A 21,730-nucleotide genomic window follows, 5' to 3' on the forward strand; every position below is an offset into this window, starting at 1 on the left:
ATTATAAATATCTTAATATTTTATATGCATATAAATATTAAAAATACAAAATAAATCGTTAGAATTATTAAGAACTTACTTTCATGATCTCTCTAACTCCTTTGTAGTCAACTCCACCAAGGATATGTTTAATGAGAACAAAACACTCAATCCAAAAATCTTCTAATTGATATTGTAATTTATCACAATTTAGAATACACTCACATACTAGCCTGTAAAAAAATTGAGAAAATAATACAAAGACTCAAAGAGACATGAAAGAAGAAAAGCATTCAATTAAAATGTACCTAGCAGGTAAAAAATTTGAATGCACTAAGTTTTCTAGAAGCGACAGTAATAACTGCAATCGTCTATGATTTGTCATAGATGCAGCTATCGATAAAAATTGGCGAACTGCTGCTTCTTGTTGTTCCTTCGTTAACCCAGTCATAGCTGTCCTCAATTCTTGATGCCATGCTGCTACTTTATCAGTTTCTTTTTTAGGGTGATGAACAAGAACACAACTGAACGCTTCTTCTATTGCCTCTATTTTCTAGAATTTATAAGGTCTGTTTTTTATTATTGCACTTTCTGAACTAGTATACACAGTGCAATAAGTTGAAGCAAAACAAATATACGTTTGTTTCACTTTAATTTATTACATCGGTCCAGAGTGCAGCAATAAAAAACAAACCTATAAAATACAAAAATATGACGAAAATAAAATTATCCTATATATTTGATTATTAAAATTAAAACTTTGATGTAGCAAAGTTATGAAAAAAATACACGTATCAAGAAAATAGCAGTATTTCTTAATATTTACCAAAATATCATTTAAGATATTTGTAATTTGAGTTTCACTGCTCATCTTTTCAACCATAACATATCCTTGAAATTTTTAATTAATATATTTTGTCGTCCGTCTAAAAAAAATCGATTGTAAAATAATTCTCTACTATTGTAAAAAAGAGTTAATTGATAAACCAAATTATACCAGATTATCAATCAGTAATATCAGCATTAATATTTACGGCATTGTTGATTCTCTCTCTCTCCTTGTTTGGTTTTCCGACTCAAATAGTGACGTCCCATGCAGCGGATCATACGTAAGCGGATTTGCGTATTGCCAATCACAGAAAATTCTATTCTCTTAGATCTGCTTGCTAAATTTGCAAACAGATCTAAGAGAATGATTCTGTGATTGGCGATATGCAAATTCGCTTACGCACAATCCGCTGCATGGGATATCACCCTCACACAAGCCTAGTTTCCATCGAGGGTTTAAGAATCAACCAACTATAATCGAGTATTCTCCTGTTACAGTCGAACGACAGGTCGCAAGTCATAAACCATGAGAAATTAGTCTCTTCTAGATCTAAAATCTGGTTGGACGATCTAAAAGAATACACCAATAACAGCGAGCGCTCAATTGTTGAATCCGCTGAACGAAGCCAATGAGCGTCGAGTGTCAGCATGAAAAGGCATCTTTATCCAATATATAAAATTTACCAAAAGATGAAACAATCGGCTTTAGATTAGTCTAAATTAGAACTAGTTTACCTTTGGAATCTACAAGTCTGTGGCGAGTCTATCGTTTCGCGCATTATTCAGGCAAAATGGCGACATTGTAGACGTCGTTTTGAGGAGAAGAAGCGGGACTTCGCGGCAAGTTTACGTTCCAGAATCAATTACAACGCAGTTGAGTGTACGAATCATCCGTTTAATCCCGTTATCGATCACGCGACCGCCCGGCGACTCCCGGTAAACACCGATCAGCCTTGCGGAACCGCTGCATCATGTCGGACGAGAAGGTAACGCTTCTCCTCATCTAACCTACAAGCGCCAAGTATTTACGATACGTTGTAGCGTCTCACGCGCTACTTACTCCAATTGTTCTTTGTTCGTGCAGGAGACAAAGACGGAGTCGGAGCACATAAATTTGAAAGTGCTGGGTCAGGACAACGCAGTAGTTCAGTTTAAAATTAAGAAACATACACCCTTACGGAAATTAATGAATGCATACTGTGACCGTGTAGTAAGTATTTATCTAATCTTATCCCCATTTTTTGTTTTTTTCTTATGTTTAGATATTTTTAACACTACAATAGAGTCATATATATTTATCTTCCAATTTTTTAATTTCTTCAATGATCTCTTATGAATTGAATTGTATCTGGAGTAAGGATCAGAATCAAGACTTGCCAAGTACAAGTCGAATGCTGTTAAAGCCCGTCTCAGGCTAGAAATTGAGATTGAAGTTGGGAGCACAGACTGTCGCGTAACATATAAGACATAACCAACATCAACCAACCAAAGTTCAATTGGTTTATTTTTTATGCATTATATATATTATTTGTTATGCAAGAGTCTGTGATCCGCTTAAAGGTCTATTTAAATTACTTGCACTTTTTGCACTCAACATCTTTGATTATATATTTATCTCATTTTAAATTAAAATAAGTAAACATTTTTGGAGTTTTTAAGCAAAGCCAACAGATCTTAAGAGGAAATTAGGATTTAATCAATTAGACGAAAGAAAATTTCAAATTTAGTGAACTTTACTTGATTAAAGTTTGAATTCGTCAAATTTTAATCCAATCTTGATTTTATTCTCTTGCCTGATATAGAAATAAATGGAATGCCAAGTATATTTTTCTGATACTTTCATAAAATGACGATTGTTATATTCTATTTGCTGAATTGTTAATGCATCATGTATAATGCTTTCTGTAGTTTATTATGCTTAAAATATTTATCTAAATTTTTTCCATATATTAAAATGTATCGAAGTGTAATATTTTCTGATGCAATATTTTTAAATTTTTTGGAGACAGTTTTGACATTGACCAATTACAGTCGAATATTCTTCTCATACTTGACTATGATTAAACAATTTTTACTTACACAATTGTAGAATAGGTTTTACATTTTTACAATGCAAAAATAATAAATCAATTGCTCATAAATAGATTTCTAATCATATTGTTACTGCTTCACAGGGCTTGGCGATAGCAGCAGTAAGATTTAGGTTTGATGGACAGCCCATAAACGAATTAGACACACCTACCTCACTGGAAATGGAAGAGGGAGATACAATAGAGGTGTATCAACAGCAAACTGGTGGTTTTTCGTGTTGAGATGCAATGCATCGCGTTTACAAATGGACTAAATGAAATTTATCGTTCCAGCAGTGTTTACGTTTAACAGAAGGCATGATTTAATAATTTTTTTATCTTTACTCCGCTCTACATAACAGGAGACTTCGATCCATCACATAATGCACAAGATTCATTTAAGCATTTAAATTTTGTTTAAGTTTAATTTTCATTATTTTTTTCTTATTTTCCTAATTTTTCAATTGTATGTATATTTATTAAAAATATTTAATATATATATATATATATTTTATATTTAGAAGCTCACACAGCAGAAAAACTCCAGGCACCAGTCACTGTGAGTGCTTGTGGTCAATCACAATGTGTGTCAAACAGAATCATGCTTCCGCGCATTGTGCCGTTGGTTGAAGTCTCTATTTATCGAAACGGCCGTTTACTATAAGTTTTAATAATTAACACAAACACATTCGAATAGAATTGATTTAATATGAAAATGTGACTTTTTGTTACTGCTGAAAGAGAAAGAAGCGAAACATAATAAGTTATGTAAAGGAACATCCCCCCTCACACTTCTTGTCATCAAGATCCTTTAAAAATCTCAAGATTTCCCTGTGTACATGGATTTTTACGTAAATTTAACATTGCAACGATTAAAAGCATTCTCATCTTTAGGTATCCTCTTTCTATATTTGTAAAGGGTGTACAGGAAAATGGTGTTTAGGGCATACATTTTTATTAATGAGTAAAACTATAAGATTTCATTTCACAAAAACCAAATTTCGTACCCGTACCGTCATTACAATTTCAGCGTGGCTACACACGTTACTTTTTTGTATAAGCGATATAAATTGCTAGTTATCTTTTGTAAAGGAAAAAAAAATCTTTCAACTTTTGGCAAGCGGCTCCATGCCGTTCTTGATGAGGGCATATTGCATAGCGTACTTAGCAAGGAGGATTGTTATAAGATAATTCGTATTTTTCTTTAAGAAACATATATATATATTTTTGTCAAGATTTAAATATTGCTAATGTAAAATGTATTCCGAATACGATTTATTATGTTCGCTAAGTGTAAGTTTTACATAATTGTAAAATACATGTATTTAAAGTGTTTGTGAAAATACAATTTAATTGAACGCCACACTCCAATTGTGCACAAAAGTAACGCAAACTTCAGTGATATAAATTTTTTTTATTTGTAAATTCCATCAGAGATATCTATTAAATATTAAAAATTATCAATTGAAGAATAAAAATTAAAGAATACAAATTTGTGAATTTTAAAATATAAACAATATTAGACAAATGCCTATTACGATCAAAGCTGGATCTTCATTGCTTTTAAATAATTCAATCCTGAATTCCTAATATACACTATATATAATATATATTTGCATATATATCATATGTTATAGTCTTTTTAGAACTGCGCACCGAGTTTTTCCGGACTATAAACGCAATTAAAACTATTCTAATAATTGCGAATTAAATTGACAAGCAATTTAATAATTTGATGCTTGATAGCATCATATTATAAAGATGTTAATATTGGAACTGTTAATAAATTTATTGCGAAAAATAATTAATTTAAATAATTCTAAAATTATTTAAAAGTAATGAAGATCCAGCTTTGACCGTAATAGACATTTTTCTAGTATTGATTGTGTTTCTCACATATGCGGTTTAAAATAAAAGAATTTTAATATTGTTTAAAATATAAAGTTATAACGTTTTTTATTGGCAGAGCTGGTGCGCACTCAGTACACATTAAAGCTGTTGTACACTATTAATCACACAATTTAATCTGAATGTAAAAGTGAGATATCTCAATTAATAAAATATAGCCAATGTATATTTTATCAAAAATATCACAATAAAATGTATTGAGGATTTTGCGGTTTAATTCGTTTCTATATTTTTATTAAACGTTATATCTTTACGTCGATTTGTGTACAACGGCAATTTAAAGTCCACTGAGTGCGCATCAAGTCTATCAGTGAAAAACGGTATTAGAATATACTTTGAGATGTTGTGTAGAGACATATTGTAATTTATTTTCCATTTAGAAAATATTTGTAGAATTTTTTGGTCAGGATAGACGAGCTTCAAAAGAATAATTTCGATAGCTAACGGTAGTTACAGTTTCGAATTCACAAACAATTTATTAAATGTCTTTGGATATTACACTAGGATTGTAACAATTAAACTTTGTCTTCTGAAATGTCCAACAAACTTTTTTTGAGCGCTACCCCGAAATTTAAACTTGTACCGGTCTCTCGTTCTTGAAATTTCAGTGGAGCAACTTGCTAAGTGCAGTTCGTATGTTATTTGGTATTTGTGGAAAATCAAGATTTTATTGTAAAATAGTCACATTGGTTTAAAAGACAGTACAGAATTGCGATAAATCTGCAGAGTAGTTTGATAGTAGATATAATCTATCGCTGAAAAATGAGAGAACCAGTACAAGTTTAAATTTCGTCCTAGTGTAGTATTCAAAGACATTTAATAAACTATTTGTGAAACCGAAACTGTAACTACCGTTAGCCAGCGAAATTATTCTTTTGAAACTCGTCTATCTTGCACCAAAAAATCCTATAAATACTTCCTAAATTCTGGGAAATAAATTACAGTATTGAAGTAAGTTGCTAATGATTCAAATTTCGAAGACCAACTATGTGCTCCGATTAGCCAAGATCCAAGGCGAAACGTACTGAAGTGAACTGCTTATTCAAATTTTGAGAATCTAGAGTAATTCTATATTTGTGGACAAAAAGTTCCTAGATATCATCTAAGAGCAGTTTCACTCTCAACTCATTTCACAGATGTCGTGGCTGCAACAAAAAGAAAATTGGTTTGTTTCACGTATCTAGTATTCGCACAATCGAAGATTCAGAATCTAGATAAATCTGCGAGGTCGTGTTTTTGGTTATTAGTTGGTTTCCATTTGTCTCGTGGATGGTTTGTCGCAATGTTATTTATGTAAACAAAACGCTGGCCCGGGTTTTGTTTATGTGCGACTCACCGGTATTGGACACAATCCGCGTGAGGTAAGATTAATATAATCGCAAATTGTGAATAAAAAAACGATGCGATTACTGATTTCATGATTGATTTGTAAAACTGTCGTACGTCACCAGGCCAGGCATTTGCATAGGCTTTACTTTGTAAAAATTGGATTAATCGTAAAATCTCAACAAAGAGAAGATGGGGGATTCCGACGAGGAGAATGAGAAGGACTTGGCATCTGGCCTTAATATCACTGGCTTCCTCTTTGGCAATATTGATGATAATGGTCAGTTGGAAGATGATATCTTGGATCCCGATGCCAAACAACATTTAGCTTCGCTCAGTCGTCTCGGTCTGAGTTCATTCATCAATGAGATGATGTCCAATGACAATAATGCTGAAGAAAGAGAGACCGGCAAAGTGAACGAGAAAAAGGAGGACCAAAACACAACTACAAACGACATGGATGTTGATTATTTGGTGAAATCACCTACCGCATTAGATTTCTCGGATATAAATGAGTTGGCAGAAGATACAATTGATGAAATCTGTTAGTATCTGCACTATAGTTTTATGCAGATGTACTTATACGTGATTGATAATGTTAAGGCTAATTTACAATATATTCTTTACTTTCTATTTCTTGCTTTTTACCTCTTTCTTTTTTGCCTCTTATCTTGTTTTTTTATTTTTTGTTGCCCGAGTTAAGAAAATTGACAAGTTTCAGAAGAGATATGTGACAAGAAACACAGTTATTAATAAAATGATTGTCAAGAAGATAAAAGACAATAGGTAAAAAGCAAGAAACAGAGAAAGATTGGAGGATTAGCCATTAATGTTAATAATTATATAAGTTATATTTATTTTTAGCCAAGAGTAATGGATTCGATAGAAAACTAGACAAGGAAAATGCAGATTATGATGCCGACGATGAGGAGGTTGTCAGTAAATCAGATACACAATTGATGCCACCACCGCCGATACCAGAGGAGAAGGAGACATTGACTGCAGAAGAAGCAGAAGCAGCGCGTCAACGTAAATTAGAGACACCTCTCGCTTCCATGCTACCATCCAAGTATGCCAATATCGATGTCACTGAATTGTTTCCGGATTTCCGCGCCAATAAAGTGCTTAGATTCTCGCGACTGTTTGGACCCGGCAAGCCAAGCAGTCTGCCACAGATATGGAGGGGTGTAAGGAAGCGACGTAAAAAGAAAAAGCATCATGATGTCAGAGATTCTGATTCTGGTTCTGATCAGGATGATAAAAAATCCAAATTTAAGGTATAATCTTCTTGTGGTAAATCTTTCTCGGATCTATGAAATGCCAGTTGCTATTTTCACTGAATAGATTAATATTGTGTTTGTTTTAGGGTTGGATCATGCAATATGGTCCCGAGCCGAGTGCGGAAGCATGTCGCTCGGATGATGAAAATAAGCTGCTGCGACCAGTAGAAGATAAGGAACAGACTGGTAAAATGGGTGAAAGTGGAGAGAACGGTGATATGGGACCCAAAGTGGCTGATTGGAGATTTGGACCCGCGCAGTTGTGGTATGACATGCTAGAAGTACCAGAAACTGGAGATGGATTCAACTATGGTTTCAAGATGGTTGAAAAAGTTAGTGCTTATTATATTGCATTTGACACTGATTAAAACTGAACAATTACTTCAAAATATTTATATTTTCTTGCATTAAATTTAGGCGGAAGAGCAAGAAAATAAACTAGAAACCAAAGATGAGGATTTCACTGATGATGCGTTCTTGATGGTGTCACAATTGCATTGGGAAGATGATGTTGTCTGGAATGGAGACGATATAAAGCATAAGGTATAATTTTCTTAATAAAGTAGTCAGTATTATTATTATATGCTTGTAAGAAAAAAAATAAATTTATTTTTTATAGGTAATGCAGAAGTTGAATAGTAAAAATAACGCTGCCGGTTGGGTGCCATCAAGTGGCAACAGAACAGCGCAAGCCTTTAGTCAGCCTGGAAAAGGTGCCTCTGTCACCGTAACACCTAATGTTAGACTAGCCACTTCACAAATTACAACACCATTGCACATGCAGTCTCAAAAGAATAAGATGAATATGGGCAAGGGAAATCAGCAACCACAACGGGAGGAGGACGATACTTGGTATTCAATATTTCCGGTAGAAAACGAGGAACTTGTATATGGTTTATGGGAGGAGGAAGTCATTTGGGATCCCGAACACATGAAAAAGATACCGAAACCGAAAATACTTACGTTGGATCCAAATGACGAAAATATAGTTCTAGGCATACCGGACGACATTGATCCCGCTCTTCTTCACAAGGACAACGGTCCGCAACCTAAAGTAAAAATCCCGCATCCGCACGTCAAGAAAAGCAAGCTACTATTGGGTAAAGCAGGTGTCATCAACGTTCTCGAAGAAGACACGCCTCCACCACCACCAAAGTCACCTGATCGAGATCCGTTTAACATATCAAATGATACATATTACATGCCTAAGTCCTCAGAAACTACGTTGAGACTGAAAGTCGGTGGTGGCAATTTGATACAGCATAGCACTCCAGTGGTGGAGCTACGTGTTCCTTTTGTACAAACACACATGGGTCCAATGAGATTGAGAAACTTTCACAGACCACCATTGCGAAGGTTCAGCTATGGGCCATTGGCTCTTCCAGCACCGCATGGTGTTTTGCCTCTGCTGAAGCATATAAAAAAGAAAGCTAAGCAACGAGAGCAAGAAAGGATTGCTTCCGGTGGAGGCGATGTGTTCTTCATGAGAACACCTGAGGATTTAACTGGGCGCGATGGCGAGTTGGTGCTTCTTGAATTCTCAGAAGAGCATCCACCACTTATGAACCAGGTCGGCATGTGCTCCAAGGTGAAGAACTATTATAAGAGAAGAGCTGGTAAAGATCAGGGACCTCAGACATACAAATACGGAGAGACAGCATACGCTCACACTAGTCCTTTTCTTGGAATTCTTACGCCTGGTCAAAGCATCCAAGCCATCGAAAACAACATGTATAGAGCTCCTCTTTACGAGCATAAGATTCCTGAAACTGATTTCTTAGTCATAAGATCAAGGTACTTCGCCTTAATATAATTACGCTTGTATTATTTCTTTATACCTGTCAATTTTATTTTTTGCATTTTAATTTTATTAATCATACGTTTCTTTCGTCTATATATATATATATATATAGACGAAAGAAACGTATGATTAATAAAATTAAAATATATATATATATATTAGATTATTTTCATTGATTTTGTGATTTAATAATTTTTGCAGACAACAATACTATATTAGAGAAATAGATGCTTTATTTGTTGCTGGACAAGAATGTCCACTTTATGAAGTCCCTGGACCAAATTCAAAGAGAGCAAACAATTTCGTACGAGATTTTCTACAGGTGTTCATATATAGATTATTTTGGAACTCAACCGATACTCCTCGACGAATTAGGATGGACGACATAAAGAAGGCCTTCCCATCTCACAGTGAGAGTAGTATTAGAAAAAGATTAAAGCTGTGTGCCGACTTTAAAAGAACTGGTGCGTAATCGTTAAATTGTTTATTAGCTCTTTTTGCAATAAAAACTAAGAAATTGTTCAAATTCAAGAAGAAATATTGTGTTGCTGTTATATATTTTGTTTCTAAGCAAACTTGTATACATTCAAATCACTTGTTTTTTTATATCAAATAGGTATGGATTCCAACTGGTGGGTAATAAAACCAGACTTCAGGTTGCCAACGGAGGAGGAGATCCGCGCTATGGTATCACCAGAGCAGTGCTGCGCTTATTTCAGCATGATCGCGGCCGAACAGCGTTTGAAGGACGCTGGATATGGAGAGAAATTTTTGTTCACTCCACAAGACGATGATGACGAGGACATGCAGCTGAAGATGGATGACGAAGTGAAGGTGGCGCCGTGGAATACGACGCGCGCTTATATCCAAGCCATGAAAGGAAAGTGTCTACTGCAGTTGGCAGGTCCAGCCGATCCAACTGGCTGTGGTGAAGGCTTCAGTTATGTTAGAGTGCCGAATAAGCCGACTATTAGCAAGGTTTGTTCTGACAAATATCTATCAAGAATGTTGTTATCCAGATTAGAATAAACCATAAAATATTTTGTATAGGAAGAACAAGAAGCTCAACCAAAAAGAACTGTAACTGGCACAGACGCGGACTTAAGGAGATTGTCCTTAAACAATGCCAAAGCGTTGCTGCGAAAATTTGGTGTACCTGAGGAGGAGATCAAAAAATTGTCGCGTTGGGAAGTAATCGACGTGGTTCGAACTCTATCAACAGAGAAAGCAAAGGCTGGCGAGGAGGGCATGACAAAGTTTTCACGCGGCAATCGTTTCTCTATCGCCGAACATCAGGAACGTTACAAAGAGGAGTGCCAACGAATCTTTGACTTACAGAATCGCGTGCTGTCGTCGAACGAAGTATTGAGCACGGACGAAGGCGAGAGTTCGGAAGAAGACAGCTCGGATATCGAAGAAATGGGTAAGAATATCGAAAATATGTTGTCAAACAAAAAGACCAGCACGCAGCTATCACTGGAACGGGAGGAACAACAGCGGCATGAGCTACGAAAGATGCTCATGGGCGAGGCTCAGGAGCAGGAAAGCAAAAAAGGCAAGGAGAACAAAAAGAAGGACGAGGAGGAAGACAGCCCGGTTAATAATTTCAATGCGCAGCAGGGACGTGTATTAAAAATCTATCGTACCTTCCGTAATTCTGAGGGCAAGGAATACACACGAGTTGAGTTAGTGAGGAAGCCCGCCGTAATCGACACGTACATTAAGATACGCAACTCAAAGGACGAGACGTTTATCAAGCAGTTTGCCACATTGGACGAGGCACAGAAGGAAGAAATGAAGCGAGAGAAACGTAGAATTCAGGAACAATTACGACGAATCAAGCGAAATCAAGAGAGAGAGCGTATGTTGGGTGGGTCATCTATAGTGAACGGCAGCAACATTAATAATTCGAGCAATATATTCGATCGCAATAATATTAACACTCCAACTACCACTTCCTCAACTAGTATCCTTCCATTCTGTAATTTCCAATCTTCTACTTCTTCTATTCCCGCGCTCAAACATCCTAAACAGGAGATATCGCCTCCTAAACGTAAAAAACCTAAACTCAAACCAGATCTAAAACTCAAGTGCGGTGCTTGTGGCAACGTCGGTCACATGCGCACAAACAAAGCCTGTCCGCTCTACCAGAACAGCATCGCCACTGCACCAGTCAATGTCGCGATGACCGAAGAACAGGAGGAGGAAATCGAGAAGCAGCTAAATACTGATGATCAAGATCTGGTCAATGTCGATGGCACCAAGGTGAAATTGTCCTCAAAACTCATCAAGGTGAGTTGATAGATATTGAAAATTTAACACTAAATTTAAATTCTTCAATTCATATTCATATACGTGGTCCACGTATCTAAAGAGTGATAAAAACCTTGTTTATTTCAGCACGCCGAGGAAGTGAAGAGGCGTACATTATTGCTCAAAGTGCCGAAGGAAGCGGTAAATTCAAAAAAACGTAGGAAACCACCCACAGACGACCACTGTGATTATTTGAAACGCCATCAAAGACCAGTTAACAGACGTAGGACTGATCCAGTTGTAGTGATGTCTACAATGTTGGAGAGCATTTTGAATGAAATGAGAGATCTGCCAGATGTGCAACCATTCCTATTCCCAGTCAATGCTAAAGTAAGCACTATTTTAACTCATGAGATTAAACACTAAAAAACCAATTGCAAATTGAATAAAAATGAAACTAATTCAGCTATAAGCTTTATATAACTATAAATTTATATACAATGTATATATAATAAAAATATTCTGAAAATCGAAAAACACTGTTTTACAAATATCGATCGTGCTGTTTTTTTATATACCAGGTAGTTCCTGATTATCACAAGATCATACAGCGGCCCATGGATTTGCAGACCATACGTGAAAATTTGAGGTTAAAAAAATATCAAAGCAGGGAGGAGTTTCTGGCGGATGTTAATCAAATTGTAGAGAACTCGACACTCTATAACGGAGCAAAGAGTTCATTGACTGTAGCTGCCAAGAGAATGTTGGATACGTGTGTCGAGAGACTTGGCGAAAAGGAGGATCGTTTGATGAGACTGGAGAAGGCCATCAATCCTCTTCTGGACGACAATGATCAAGTTGCTCTCACTTTTATCTTGGATAACGTTGTTAATAATAAACTGAAATCTATGACAGAAGTATGGCCGTTTATGAAACCTGTCAATAAAAAAATGGTGAAGGATTATTACAATATTGTCAAGAAACCGATGGATCTAGAAACAGTATCTAAAAAAGTTTCTGGTAAGAAACTTAAGTGTTTACATAAAACTGTAGATTTATACGCTTGTACTTTACTTTTCCTTAAAATTTATTTATTTATTTTTAAAATCCTTCTAGCACACAAATATCACAGTCGTCAGGAATTTCTTAGAGATATCGAACAGATCTTGGAGAATTGCTCGATTTATAATGGTAAAGAGTCTCCGCTTACAAGTAAAGCGGAGTTGCTGGTTAAAGTGTGTAAAGATACATTAGATGAGGTATGATTATTTTTCTAATAATTAGATGAAAAATTGTTAACGTGCTTAAGTTAAATAGAAATAAAGTTGCTGACAATTATGAATATTGTTTTAGTACGATGAACATCTGACGCAACTGGAGAACAATATATTGCTCGTGCAAAAACGAGCGATGGAACAGGCAGATATAGATTCCTCCTGGCTTTGCCCGGATGAGGAAAACTACACTATCACGGAACCTGAATATAGAGGCGTAAGTATTATGCTTATTTTTATATTTAATACTTAATTATGTATTTCTTATTTATAACTTATATTTTACTATTTTATTACTTAATTTTATCTACATTTTATTCAACATTGAAATTTATCTTTAGAGCCAGAACAGTTCTCCAGACAATCCATTTACCAAATCAAATATAGATTACTTCGATTTTGTCGATGTAGAAGGAGACATGGAAACGGATATGGATAGGAATTCGAAAAAGAAGGATGTGCTCGAAGAAGGTAGTGTAATCCTAACTTTATTTTGTATTTATCGGAGCTTGTTTAATAGTCTTTCTTTCTGTCAGATCTTCAATTCTCCAGCGAAGATGAATTTGATGAGGTGCCATTCGTCACGGACGATCATTCCGAGCAAAACGAAGCGGAGACGTTGGAGTTAAGCGAGGTCAGGGAAGGTGTCGTATTAGCGGACGATGACAGTCAACAAGCTGCAGAAGCAATGGTTCAGTTGGGGAATGTCGGTTTTTATATGGGCGAGCAACAGCTGCTTCAACAAGGTAAGAAAACAAAATTTTTAATGATTTACTTCACTTGAAGAGCTATTCCTTTGAAGAAATTAGAAATTTTATAAAATACAAATAACTTAAAGAGAAACTTATTAATATTTTTACATATAATAAAGTTTGAAAAAATATGATTCTTCAAAAATAAGACGACTTTTTATTGAATTGTTTTTAATTATTTTATTGTTCAGTTAATAGAATTGTATTATTGTTAACTTTTCATTGATTTTTTTCCGTAAACTCCGACTTTTCATTTGTAGATGAGAGCATGGATGTTGATCCAAATTACGATCCATCGGACTTCTTGTTGGCCGGTTTACCAGCCAGAGATGATAAAGTAGAGGATAAAATCCAGGAGGATCTGGCTGTTTCCGAAAGCGATGATGATGCCGAGAACGTCACATCCAAGCAGGAAGCACAACAGAATCAGCAGCAACAACTGCCACAACCGGACGAGGATGTCGGCGGTGATTTGTGGTTCTAAATGCGAAAGTTTTGTTAAAGTAATATGCGAGAATGTATATTTAGTCTGTTTAATAATGGGTTACAAATATAATTAAATTCACGAATTTTTAAATCCATCTTGTAAGATTGAAGAATTTAGAGTTTATTCTTCGTATTATGTGCATATATGTATAGGAACTTGTAAATATAGAATAAAATGTTTTTTTTCTATCTATGGACTTATCGCTACGTTACACTGCTACGCTATACTTGTAAATAGTATCTATTTTAAATAATATATTATTATATAAGTTATATAAGTTATATCTAACGTTATTTATATAATCTCACGTTATTTATATAAGTCTTATGTTATTTTAACATTAATACGTCGGCAAGAAGATAAAAAAAGTAATGACAATTAAAATGACATTTTCAGTTACAGTTTTATTGCTTTATGTTAAAAATATAAAATTGTGGATTAATAATTATACTGAACAACGAACTGCAAGAATCTTTAAATATTATGACATAAACTGCAATTTCATGTTTCTATCATAATTCTCCAAAAAATTGAGAGTTAAATTTTAACCCATACAAAATCTTTTAGTTTTATTATTTCATATCTTTTTCAATTTTAGTGTTCTATGTATTATATATTATATTGTTTATATTATTGCTTTCTATTTTATATATTTCCATTTTTAATACCTAATATTTCATCTTCTAGGAGCTCCAACCGTGTGCTGTCATATTTCTTTTAAAATTTAAAAACTTTCAAATTAATCTAAGAATGATAACCGATGAAGAACTTGCAGAGAGAATGGAGGCTATTTCTAGGAACTTCTCGTCCATTATTTTGTATGCCTCGACACAACAGGATAAGATCCAGACTAAGACCTTGGATAAGATAACGATGATCATCAGAAATGCAACGAAGGAGCAATTGCAGTCTCGTCATCCTCGCATCCTTGTCACGTGTCTACTGAGACTCCTGTTATACTACGAGAATGTATTTCAGACAAATGGATTTTGCGATTTATGGAAGCGTCGACGTAAGTTTAGAATCGCCCGAGATTGCTATCATGCTTTACTGAAAAGCTACCTGCCCGAAAGATCATCGGATGTCGTGGAGACTATTGTGGAAGCCATCTATCAGGAGCGACTCTGGAAATTCGAGACCTTCTGCTTTGAAATAATGTACAGTTTGCTAGATATCAACCCTGTTATTGCCGGACTGATCGTTCATTCAATTTGGAATAAATTGACACTGCCAGAAATTGGCGTCGAGGATAGTCGCGGTATCATCAGGATATTATATGAGCTTCTGGACGTGTTCGTGTGGCCGGAAACGCAGGATACAGTAGCGACAATAGAAAAGATGCTCGGGCTTTTTCGCGCTAGCATAATCGCACGATTGATGACGACCTCCCTTTTAGACTCTTCCTCTTCTTTAGCACCTTCACCACCGCCATTGCCATCGCCATCGCCATCGACGCTTGCCAGCCTCAAAAAGGGTTTAGAAGTTTGCCTAAGAAATACTATGAAACATATCTCGAACGATCAGTTGCTAGTGGTCGTGCAGCACATGTGCTCATGGACAGTGACCGCAGGCACGACCGACGAATTCGTTCTGGAGTTCGCCAGCTTGCTGGAATTCGCTGCTTTTATACATCAGGCGAATCTCTACGAGCAGACACTCACGCCGACAATCTTTCCACTGCTGATGCGAATGGTGGGCTCATCCAGTCAGATCATCAGTCTACTAGGCAACAGAGTGCTGCAATGGTTGATAGACCGCCATGACAACCGAGCGATCTTCGATACACCCAAGATCTTCTTCGAGCACACGTATTTTGGTCTGCGAATCACGCAGTGTCGTAAAGAAGATCGATTGTTCTTTAAGTTGCATCGCGAATTATTACACGATAGCCTGCTAAAGAGTCTAACAAGCCATTCGAACTCGCGGATGAATATCGAGGTGACATATTGCACAATATGCCTGATTGCTATTGAAGTACCCTGTGGCTTTACAGCTGCTGCTCTGGCCTGCCTCGCGATGAATGTACAGGAGATCATTCTGCAACAACAAGACAATCGCGTGGAAGAAGCTTGTCATATACATGCTACGATCATCTCTATTATGTCCTTCATCTGCTGGATACACAAGGCTAAAATTTTCTACAGCTATACGAATAGGATTGTGATGGAAAGGGCGCAATGGGCGCCGCATCTGAATCCTCCCATCCAATCCCAATATAACTTTGCGCTACACCACGTTCTTTGGAACAAGCCGGAACTATTCTTCGTCGACTGGGAGGTGCGCTATGGTCTCTGGAAATGCTTTCGTCTTACCGATATCCACAACAGCTCATTAATTGTCGGACACATTGAATGATATGATTTCTGGAATGAATCAAGAATTTACAGATCTGTCTCTGTGAGATCATTCTATTACATTTTAAATCAAAGAAGATTCAAAGAAATAAAAATCTTAACGAAATCAAGAGATCATGAGGGATATTTTTCTGTATTTAACGATTGAAGGAGGAATGAAGAATTCTAATTCTATATAAAGAAGAATTATATTAGAGAAATTATATTCAAGAAGAATTATTAATAGGAAGATTTGTGTAAGAATTATTCTCTTATTATTTTATAAGTATCTTATTTTATGAGACGCTTATAGAAAATTGTATTTTTGCCTAGCTAAAAAAAAAATTAATTACGCATATAAAATAAAATGTCATATAAAATATAAGTGATATATATTTTATATCATTTATTATCTTTATTTCATTATATTATTGCTTGTTGTTGATTACGGCGCCATTGCACGAGGCGCGAGGTTGCACGCGTCGCCCAGCGTCGCCATCTCGGAGCGCAATGAAGATCGCATGATTTATGGCGCACTGCTTCGGTAATTTACGCACATCAAAGTGACTCAAGTTAACTCAAGCTTTTCGCGCGCAGGATAACTGTCTTGATTATGTTTTGTATTTGCAATCCATATCTTGAGGAAAGCGAGGACGGTGCTTGAATGATCAATCAGAAGCTCCGAATATTTGTGATATAAACGTTTTATTGGTATTATAAAGTGGTGTTGAAAAATCTTGTCAACTTTGTCGTTGGGGAGATTCTCATTATCTTCTCCTGTTTGTAAACACGGAATTGTCAAAGGTAAAGAGACGTAATGTTGCATCCGGCGATACACTGATCATCAAAATATAACATTTATTTTTAAACGATACAAATGTAACAATACAAATAAACTGCATACAATTCATTTATTAGCAACCGTAATAATAGTGCATTGTAGATAGCTGTAAAAGCGGCCTAATGCAGCACTTACGAATTCTCTAAGCTCTAGTCAATGTCCTTTTTCGTTTTTCTATCGAGTATACGAAGTGTCTTTCACATAGGAACAATGTCTGACGAACAATTCTCCTTGGTGTGGAACAGCTTCCCAAGAAACCTGTCTTCAGGCTTATATACTTTGCTGACAGATGAGCATTTCGTAGACGTCACATTGGCTGTTGAAGGTCAAATTTTACGAGCTCACAAACTGATACTGTCAGTATGCAGCACATACTTTCGAGAACTTTTCAAGGTACTTTATTATTTTAGTGATACAATGGTAATACTGTAACTACTTTTTTGGAGGCTTCATTGATTCAGTGATTTGTTGTACACAGGGAAACACATGTAAACATCCTATTGTCATACTGAAGGATGTCAATTACCGGGATTTATCAGCTATACTACATTTCATGTATCAAGGAGAGGTCAATATCAAGCAAGAGGATATCGCCAGCTTTTTGAAAGTTGCAGAGGTTCTACAAATAAAAGGACTAACCACAGATTCAAATGAGGTTTGTCATACAGTCGAAATTACCTTTATAAAAATATAGAGTGCTTCAGGAAAATGACAGTGTTAAAATGTATAGAATGTGAGAAAGTGATATTGCTTGTTTATAAAGATGTTATTTTTTTTCTAAAACAATTTCTGTACATCTCTAAATTTAGAGTAAAATATATTTAGAAAGAGTAGGTTCTAAATATATAAAGTATATTTTTTTTATACACAGTTGATTTCTACATTGCAGAGATTCAAAGATAGTCTTAGAAAAAATGATGAGGATTTTGAAGATCGTGGTTTCTATGAAGTGGAAAAAGATAGATGTGAACATGGTGGTACAGACGAAAACGTTTCCACATTCAGCAGGCTGACGCACATTGTAAAGGAGCAGTCTACAACGAGGCAAAGCACTTCAACAGAAGACATCTCGACGAGAGAACCGTTTACTGAACAAATGTCAACTGTCACTGACACGTGTCATTGGCAAGGTTGCACAGAAGCTGACTATAGTGTCCCAGATGGTCCAGATGTACAAACAGCGATTAGTGAGAGAAGCAGAAGCACAGACATGCCATGCAACATGGAGGAACAGCCGTTGGATTGCACATCCGATGTGAGTCAGCCACAGTCAACTAAGCCCGAACCGCTGGATTATACGATGGACACGGATACGGATTTAGGATACAGATATGCAGCGGAAAAAATACTCTATGCCGGCAACGAGAACGCTGCGAAACAAGGTAGTGATTCTCCCGCCGTCCTGTCGGCATCTCGTGTACTTTAAAGACAACGCTAACAGTAGATTGAATGACGTCGTCGGAACGTCATCCGGAGCTGAAACGCCCTTCGACAAAGAGAAAAGTTTGCTGTACCAGCAGTATCGGCGCCCCAAAGGTTTGACACACTCAAGTGTTGCCAAGGATAGATGTGTACTTTGTTATTGAGACTCATTATCACTTGTTTGACTGCGACGCAAGCTCTTAAGCACTTTTACGTACTGTTTAATTAACCCCCGGTATTTCTAGCGTGGACATCTTAGATCTCATTATCATCCCTCCACGAGCGACATTGTTTCTCTATAAATTTCTAACGCATTACGATTCAACAAGAAATATGGTCGGTTTACATTGCAAAATCAATTCATTCGTTAAATCGCAACGCCGGGGGTTAAAGTCAATTTAGTCTCTGTGATCAACGCAATATCACGTTTGCATGTTCACGCGAATGGGTGTTTCAAATCCGAGCAAGCGATGTTCCTCGAATTATAATTCTCTTTTTTTTTCTCTCTTTCTCTCTCTTTGCATAAATTCACTAGGCACCTCATCTCATTGCCCATAAATGTCTAGAGAAAGCGATGTTATCTTACAGATTTCGCGCCAGATACGCAGTTAGTTCCCTACAATCAGAATTCACAAACTCAGCCATTCGGTACGTTTTACACTTCTATCGCATTTTGCTTGTCGTTTACATTCTCCAACTCGTTCATAGCATGTTTGAAAAAAGAATCAATTTGCAAGATATTTTTTTTATAGAATAAATGTAGGAAAATAACACGACTAATTTTATATCTCAATACTTGTTAATTGGTTCGCTGATAATGTTCCTACTTGTTCTTTTTTCTTTTTAAATTGCAGAACTGCATTTCCATGCTAATTTGTAACATTTTTAAATGTTATTAATATGAATTGATTGTATAATGAATGGATTTTGTTGGAAAAATACAAATTGCATCATTTATCTTTTTTATATTTCTTATCGATCTTTAAATGTAAATTTTCAAGTTAATCACGTTCTTTTATTGCACAGTTTTTTTCCGATATCTCAGAAACTGCATCTCTGCTGTACATACTGCTTATAAATTCGATTGATGCAAAAAATTTGTCGCTTTGTTATCAAAATCTCTATTAAAACTGGAAAACTGAAGTTCTTTAAAGAGTAAATTAAAAATCTCTCTAGATGAAATAAAAAGCGAAATCCGCGTAATTTTAGGTTTATTCTTTTTAACTTTTAAACTTTTGATACAAGTTAGTGTGAAAAGAAAAAATGAACTGTGTAAGAAGTTCAGCTAAAAAGAACAAACCGTTATTTCCCTTATTTTGCTTCTAATTTTATTGTAGATACAAGATTTTTGCATCAATATAATACGTCTCTCACTCTCTTTTCCTCCTACATTTATGTATATCCTTAACATGTTTTTCATTTTCTTTATATAATCTCTTGATAGCTTTATCAAATCGAATGCATATCTAATATTCTCAAGAATAATAATACGATATCTAATAATATTCTTTTTAGTAGGTTTAAATGACACAACGATTTATCCAAGTGACTCAACATATGAGACGGCAAATTCCAGCACTAAGGGACGACGTACGGTTAAAGGTATTTCCGGTAGCAGCTTGCCATTAGAGACAACGCTGCGTGTCGTTTCAGAGCTGGGTCCAACGTTGCGCATGGAACATGGCAAAGTAATACGCATGTATGCGTGCCCGTGGTGCATGCGTCAATTCACACGCAAGGAAAACCTCAAGCTACACGTCCGTTATATTCACGGTCCGCTTGAAACTCTCACGTGTAAGCTTTGTGGTAATAAATATAAGAACAGTAACAGTCTGCGTGTACACTCCTACCTCTATCACAACTCCAAGCGGGATAAGAGCAGCAAACCGCTAGCAGCCGGTGACGACGGTATCAGCATTGATGGCGACGGCGATGGTGACGGAGTGTGAAGGAACAGTTCTCTCGAGAAGTTTCTTCTTCTTATAATGTGCCCATCGAAAAAAGGCAACGAGGATTGAGTGTTAACAGGACAAAAACGGAGAGCGATAAGTCGCGACTGAAATTTGTTATATTTATATTTACGCACCATGCCACAACTCGCACAAACTAGCACATAATAAGTACCGATTATTTCTATACGATGCTAAATAAGCGAGAAGTTTATAGAAATAAAGCGCCTTATTGTAAATATGTTCTTACAGAGTAATCTACCCTTCCCATCCACCGTCCGGTTTTCATCTCTCCTGGAATTTCATCCGAATTTCATTCTCACGATATGTAAGCGAATATACGAGTATATAAGTGGTATGTAAGCGAATATTTATGTATACAAGCATTGCGTTGCAAGCGTGGACAAATGAAAATAAATACGTGGAAAAATCAAAAGCACTACCTAGGTTTTTGGCAGTGCTTTTTTAATTCTATATTCTCATTTTCTTTTTTTAAAGACATTTATTTTTAAACGTATTATATATCTAATTCTAGAAAAATATAAATGAATCTGTTCAATGCAGTAATTTTTTATTAATAAAAAAGTGTTACAAATAATGCATCGAACGTTGTACTTAAAAAACCGACATATCATGATGATATTTCATTGTAATACGTGTAATCTGATATTTGTCGAAGAATATTACAATTTTCAAAGTATTAGAATCATCGGTCATAAGAAAAGCTAATTAAAACAAGTGTTACATATTTCACGTATAAATATAAAATTTCTCAAATTTTGATATCTAAAATTTTATATATATATATATATATAAAATTTTGATATCTAAAATATATATATACGTATATATGTATACATTTATTTTTAAACGTATTATATATCTAATTCTAGAAAAATATAAATGAATCTGTTCAATGCAGTAATTTTTTATTAATAAAAAAGTGTTACAAATAATGCATCGAACGTTGTACTTAAAAAACCGACATATCATGATGATATTTCATTGTAATACGTGTAATCTGATATTTGTCGAAGAATATTACAATTTTCAAAGTATTAGAATCATCGGTCATAAGAAAAGCTAATTAAAACAAGTGTTACATATTTCACGTATAAATATAAAATTTCTCAAATTTTGATATCTAAAATTTTATATATATATATATATATAAAATTTTGATATCTAAAATATATATATACGTATATATGTATACATTTATTTTTAA

The 21,730-nt window shown here is 35.4% G+C and overlaps 5 protein-coding genes across 11 annotated transcripts in view; 4 read left to right on the forward strand and 1 right to left on the reverse strand.

The window, feature by feature from the left end:
- Positions 1-1,082, reverse strand: part of LOC108748980 (mediator of RNA polymerase II transcription subunit 23) — an 8,949-nt gene extending 7,867 nt beyond the window's left edge. For 2 of the 3 annotated variants that reach the window (XM_018487442.1, XM_018487443.1), the window contains exons 1-4: positions 977-1,059; positions 806-905; positions 288-532; positions 80-212 (exon numbers count right to left, since the gene is read on the reverse strand). In XM_018487442.1, coding sequence (XP_018342944.1) covers positions 80-212; positions 288-532; positions 806-862 — 435 coding nt within the window. In that variant the 5' untranslated portion in view covers positions 863-905; positions 977-1,059. Of the gene's footprint in view, positions 1-79; positions 213-287; positions 533-805; positions 906-976 lie in introns of all 3 variants that reach the window. The other variant, XM_018487444.1, reaches the window with a different exon arrangement.
- Positions 1,083-1,523: 441 nt separating this feature from the next.
- LOC108748877 (small ubiquitin-related modifier 3) lies at positions 1,524-3,262 on the forward strand. Of its 2 annotated transcripts, none has more exons than XM_018487267.1 (3): positions 1,524-1,793; positions 1,889-2,017; positions 2,982-3,262. In XM_018487267.1, the coding sequence occupies exons 1-3, from the start codon at positions 1,779-1,781 to the stop codon at positions 3,117-3,119; spliced, it is 282 nt and encodes a 93-aa protein (XP_018342769.1). In that variant the 5' UTR covers positions 1,524-1,778; the 3' UTR covers positions 3,120-3,262. The 2 variants fall into 2 exon arrangements, with proteins under 2 accessions (XP_018342769.1, XP_018342770.1); XM_018487268.1 differs by having other exon boundaries at positions 1,892-2,017.
- Positions 3,263-6,019: 2,757 nt separating this feature from the next.
- Positions 6,020-14,107, forward strand: LOC108748971 (transcription initiation factor TFIID subunit 1). 2 transcript variants are annotated; one of them, XM_018487428.1, is made up of 17 exons: positions 6,020-6,145; positions 6,236-6,654; positions 6,975-7,387; positions 7,477-7,722; positions 7,808-7,933; positions 8,010-9,184; positions 9,393-9,655; positions 9,808-10,169; positions 10,242-11,157; positions 11,269-11,483; positions 11,592-11,834; positions 12,026-12,464; positions 12,561-12,703; positions 12,798-12,935; positions 13,060-13,189; positions 13,255-13,464; positions 13,731-14,107. In XM_018487428.1, exons 2-17 carry the CDS (start codon positions 6,303-6,305, stop codon positions 13,952-13,954), a joined length of 5,595 nt encoding a protein of 1,864 aa, XP_018342930.1. In that variant the 5' UTR covers positions 6,020-6,145; positions 6,236-6,302; the 3' UTR covers positions 13,955-14,107. The 2 variants fall into 2 exon arrangements, with proteins under 2 accessions (XP_018342930.1, XP_018342929.1); XM_018487427.1 differs by having other exon boundaries at positions 10,242-11,483.
- A 386-nt stretch (positions 14,108-14,493) lies between these two features.
- LOC108748972 (protein EFR3 homolog B-like) lies at positions 14,494-16,459 on the forward strand. Its single transcript, XM_018487429.1, has 2 exons — positions 14,494-14,563; positions 14,645-16,459. Exon 2 carries the CDS (start codon positions 14,708-14,710, stop codon positions 16,310-16,312), a length of 1,605 nt encoding a protein of 534 aa, XP_018342931.1. The 5' UTR covers positions 14,494-14,563; positions 14,645-14,707; the 3' UTR covers positions 16,313-16,459.
- A 300-nt stretch (positions 16,460-16,759) lies between these two features.
- LOC108748868 (modifier of mdg4-like) lies at positions 16,760-20,901 on the forward strand. 3 transcript variants are annotated; one of them, XM_018487250.1, is made up of 6 exons: positions 16,760-17,094; positions 17,337-17,524; positions 17,610-17,786; positions 18,021-18,513; positions 19,142-19,201; positions 20,069-20,901. In XM_018487250.1, the coding sequence occupies exons 2-6, from the start codon at positions 17,342-17,344 to the stop codon at positions 20,500-20,502; spliced, it is 1,347 nt and encodes a 448-aa protein (XP_018342752.1). In that variant the 5' UTR covers positions 16,760-17,094; positions 17,337-17,341; the 3' UTR covers positions 20,503-20,901. The 3 variants fall into 3 exon arrangements, with proteins under 3 accessions (XP_018342752.1, XP_018342753.1, XP_018342754.1); XM_018487251.1 differs by having other exon boundaries at positions 20,072-20,901; XM_018487252.1 differs by lacking the exon at positions 19,142-19,201.
- The last annotated feature ends 829 nt before the right edge of the window (positions 20,902-21,730 follow it).

The sequence above is a fragment of the Trachymyrmex septentrionalis genome, unplaced genomic scaffold (genome assembly GCF_001594115.1).
Source record: "Trachymyrmex septentrionalis isolate Tsep2-gDNA-1 unplaced genomic scaffold, Tsep1.0 scaffold25, whole genome shotgun sequence".
NCBI classification, from domain to species: Eukaryota; Metazoa; Arthropoda; class Insecta; order Hymenoptera; family Formicidae; genus Trachymyrmex; species Trachymyrmex septentrionalis.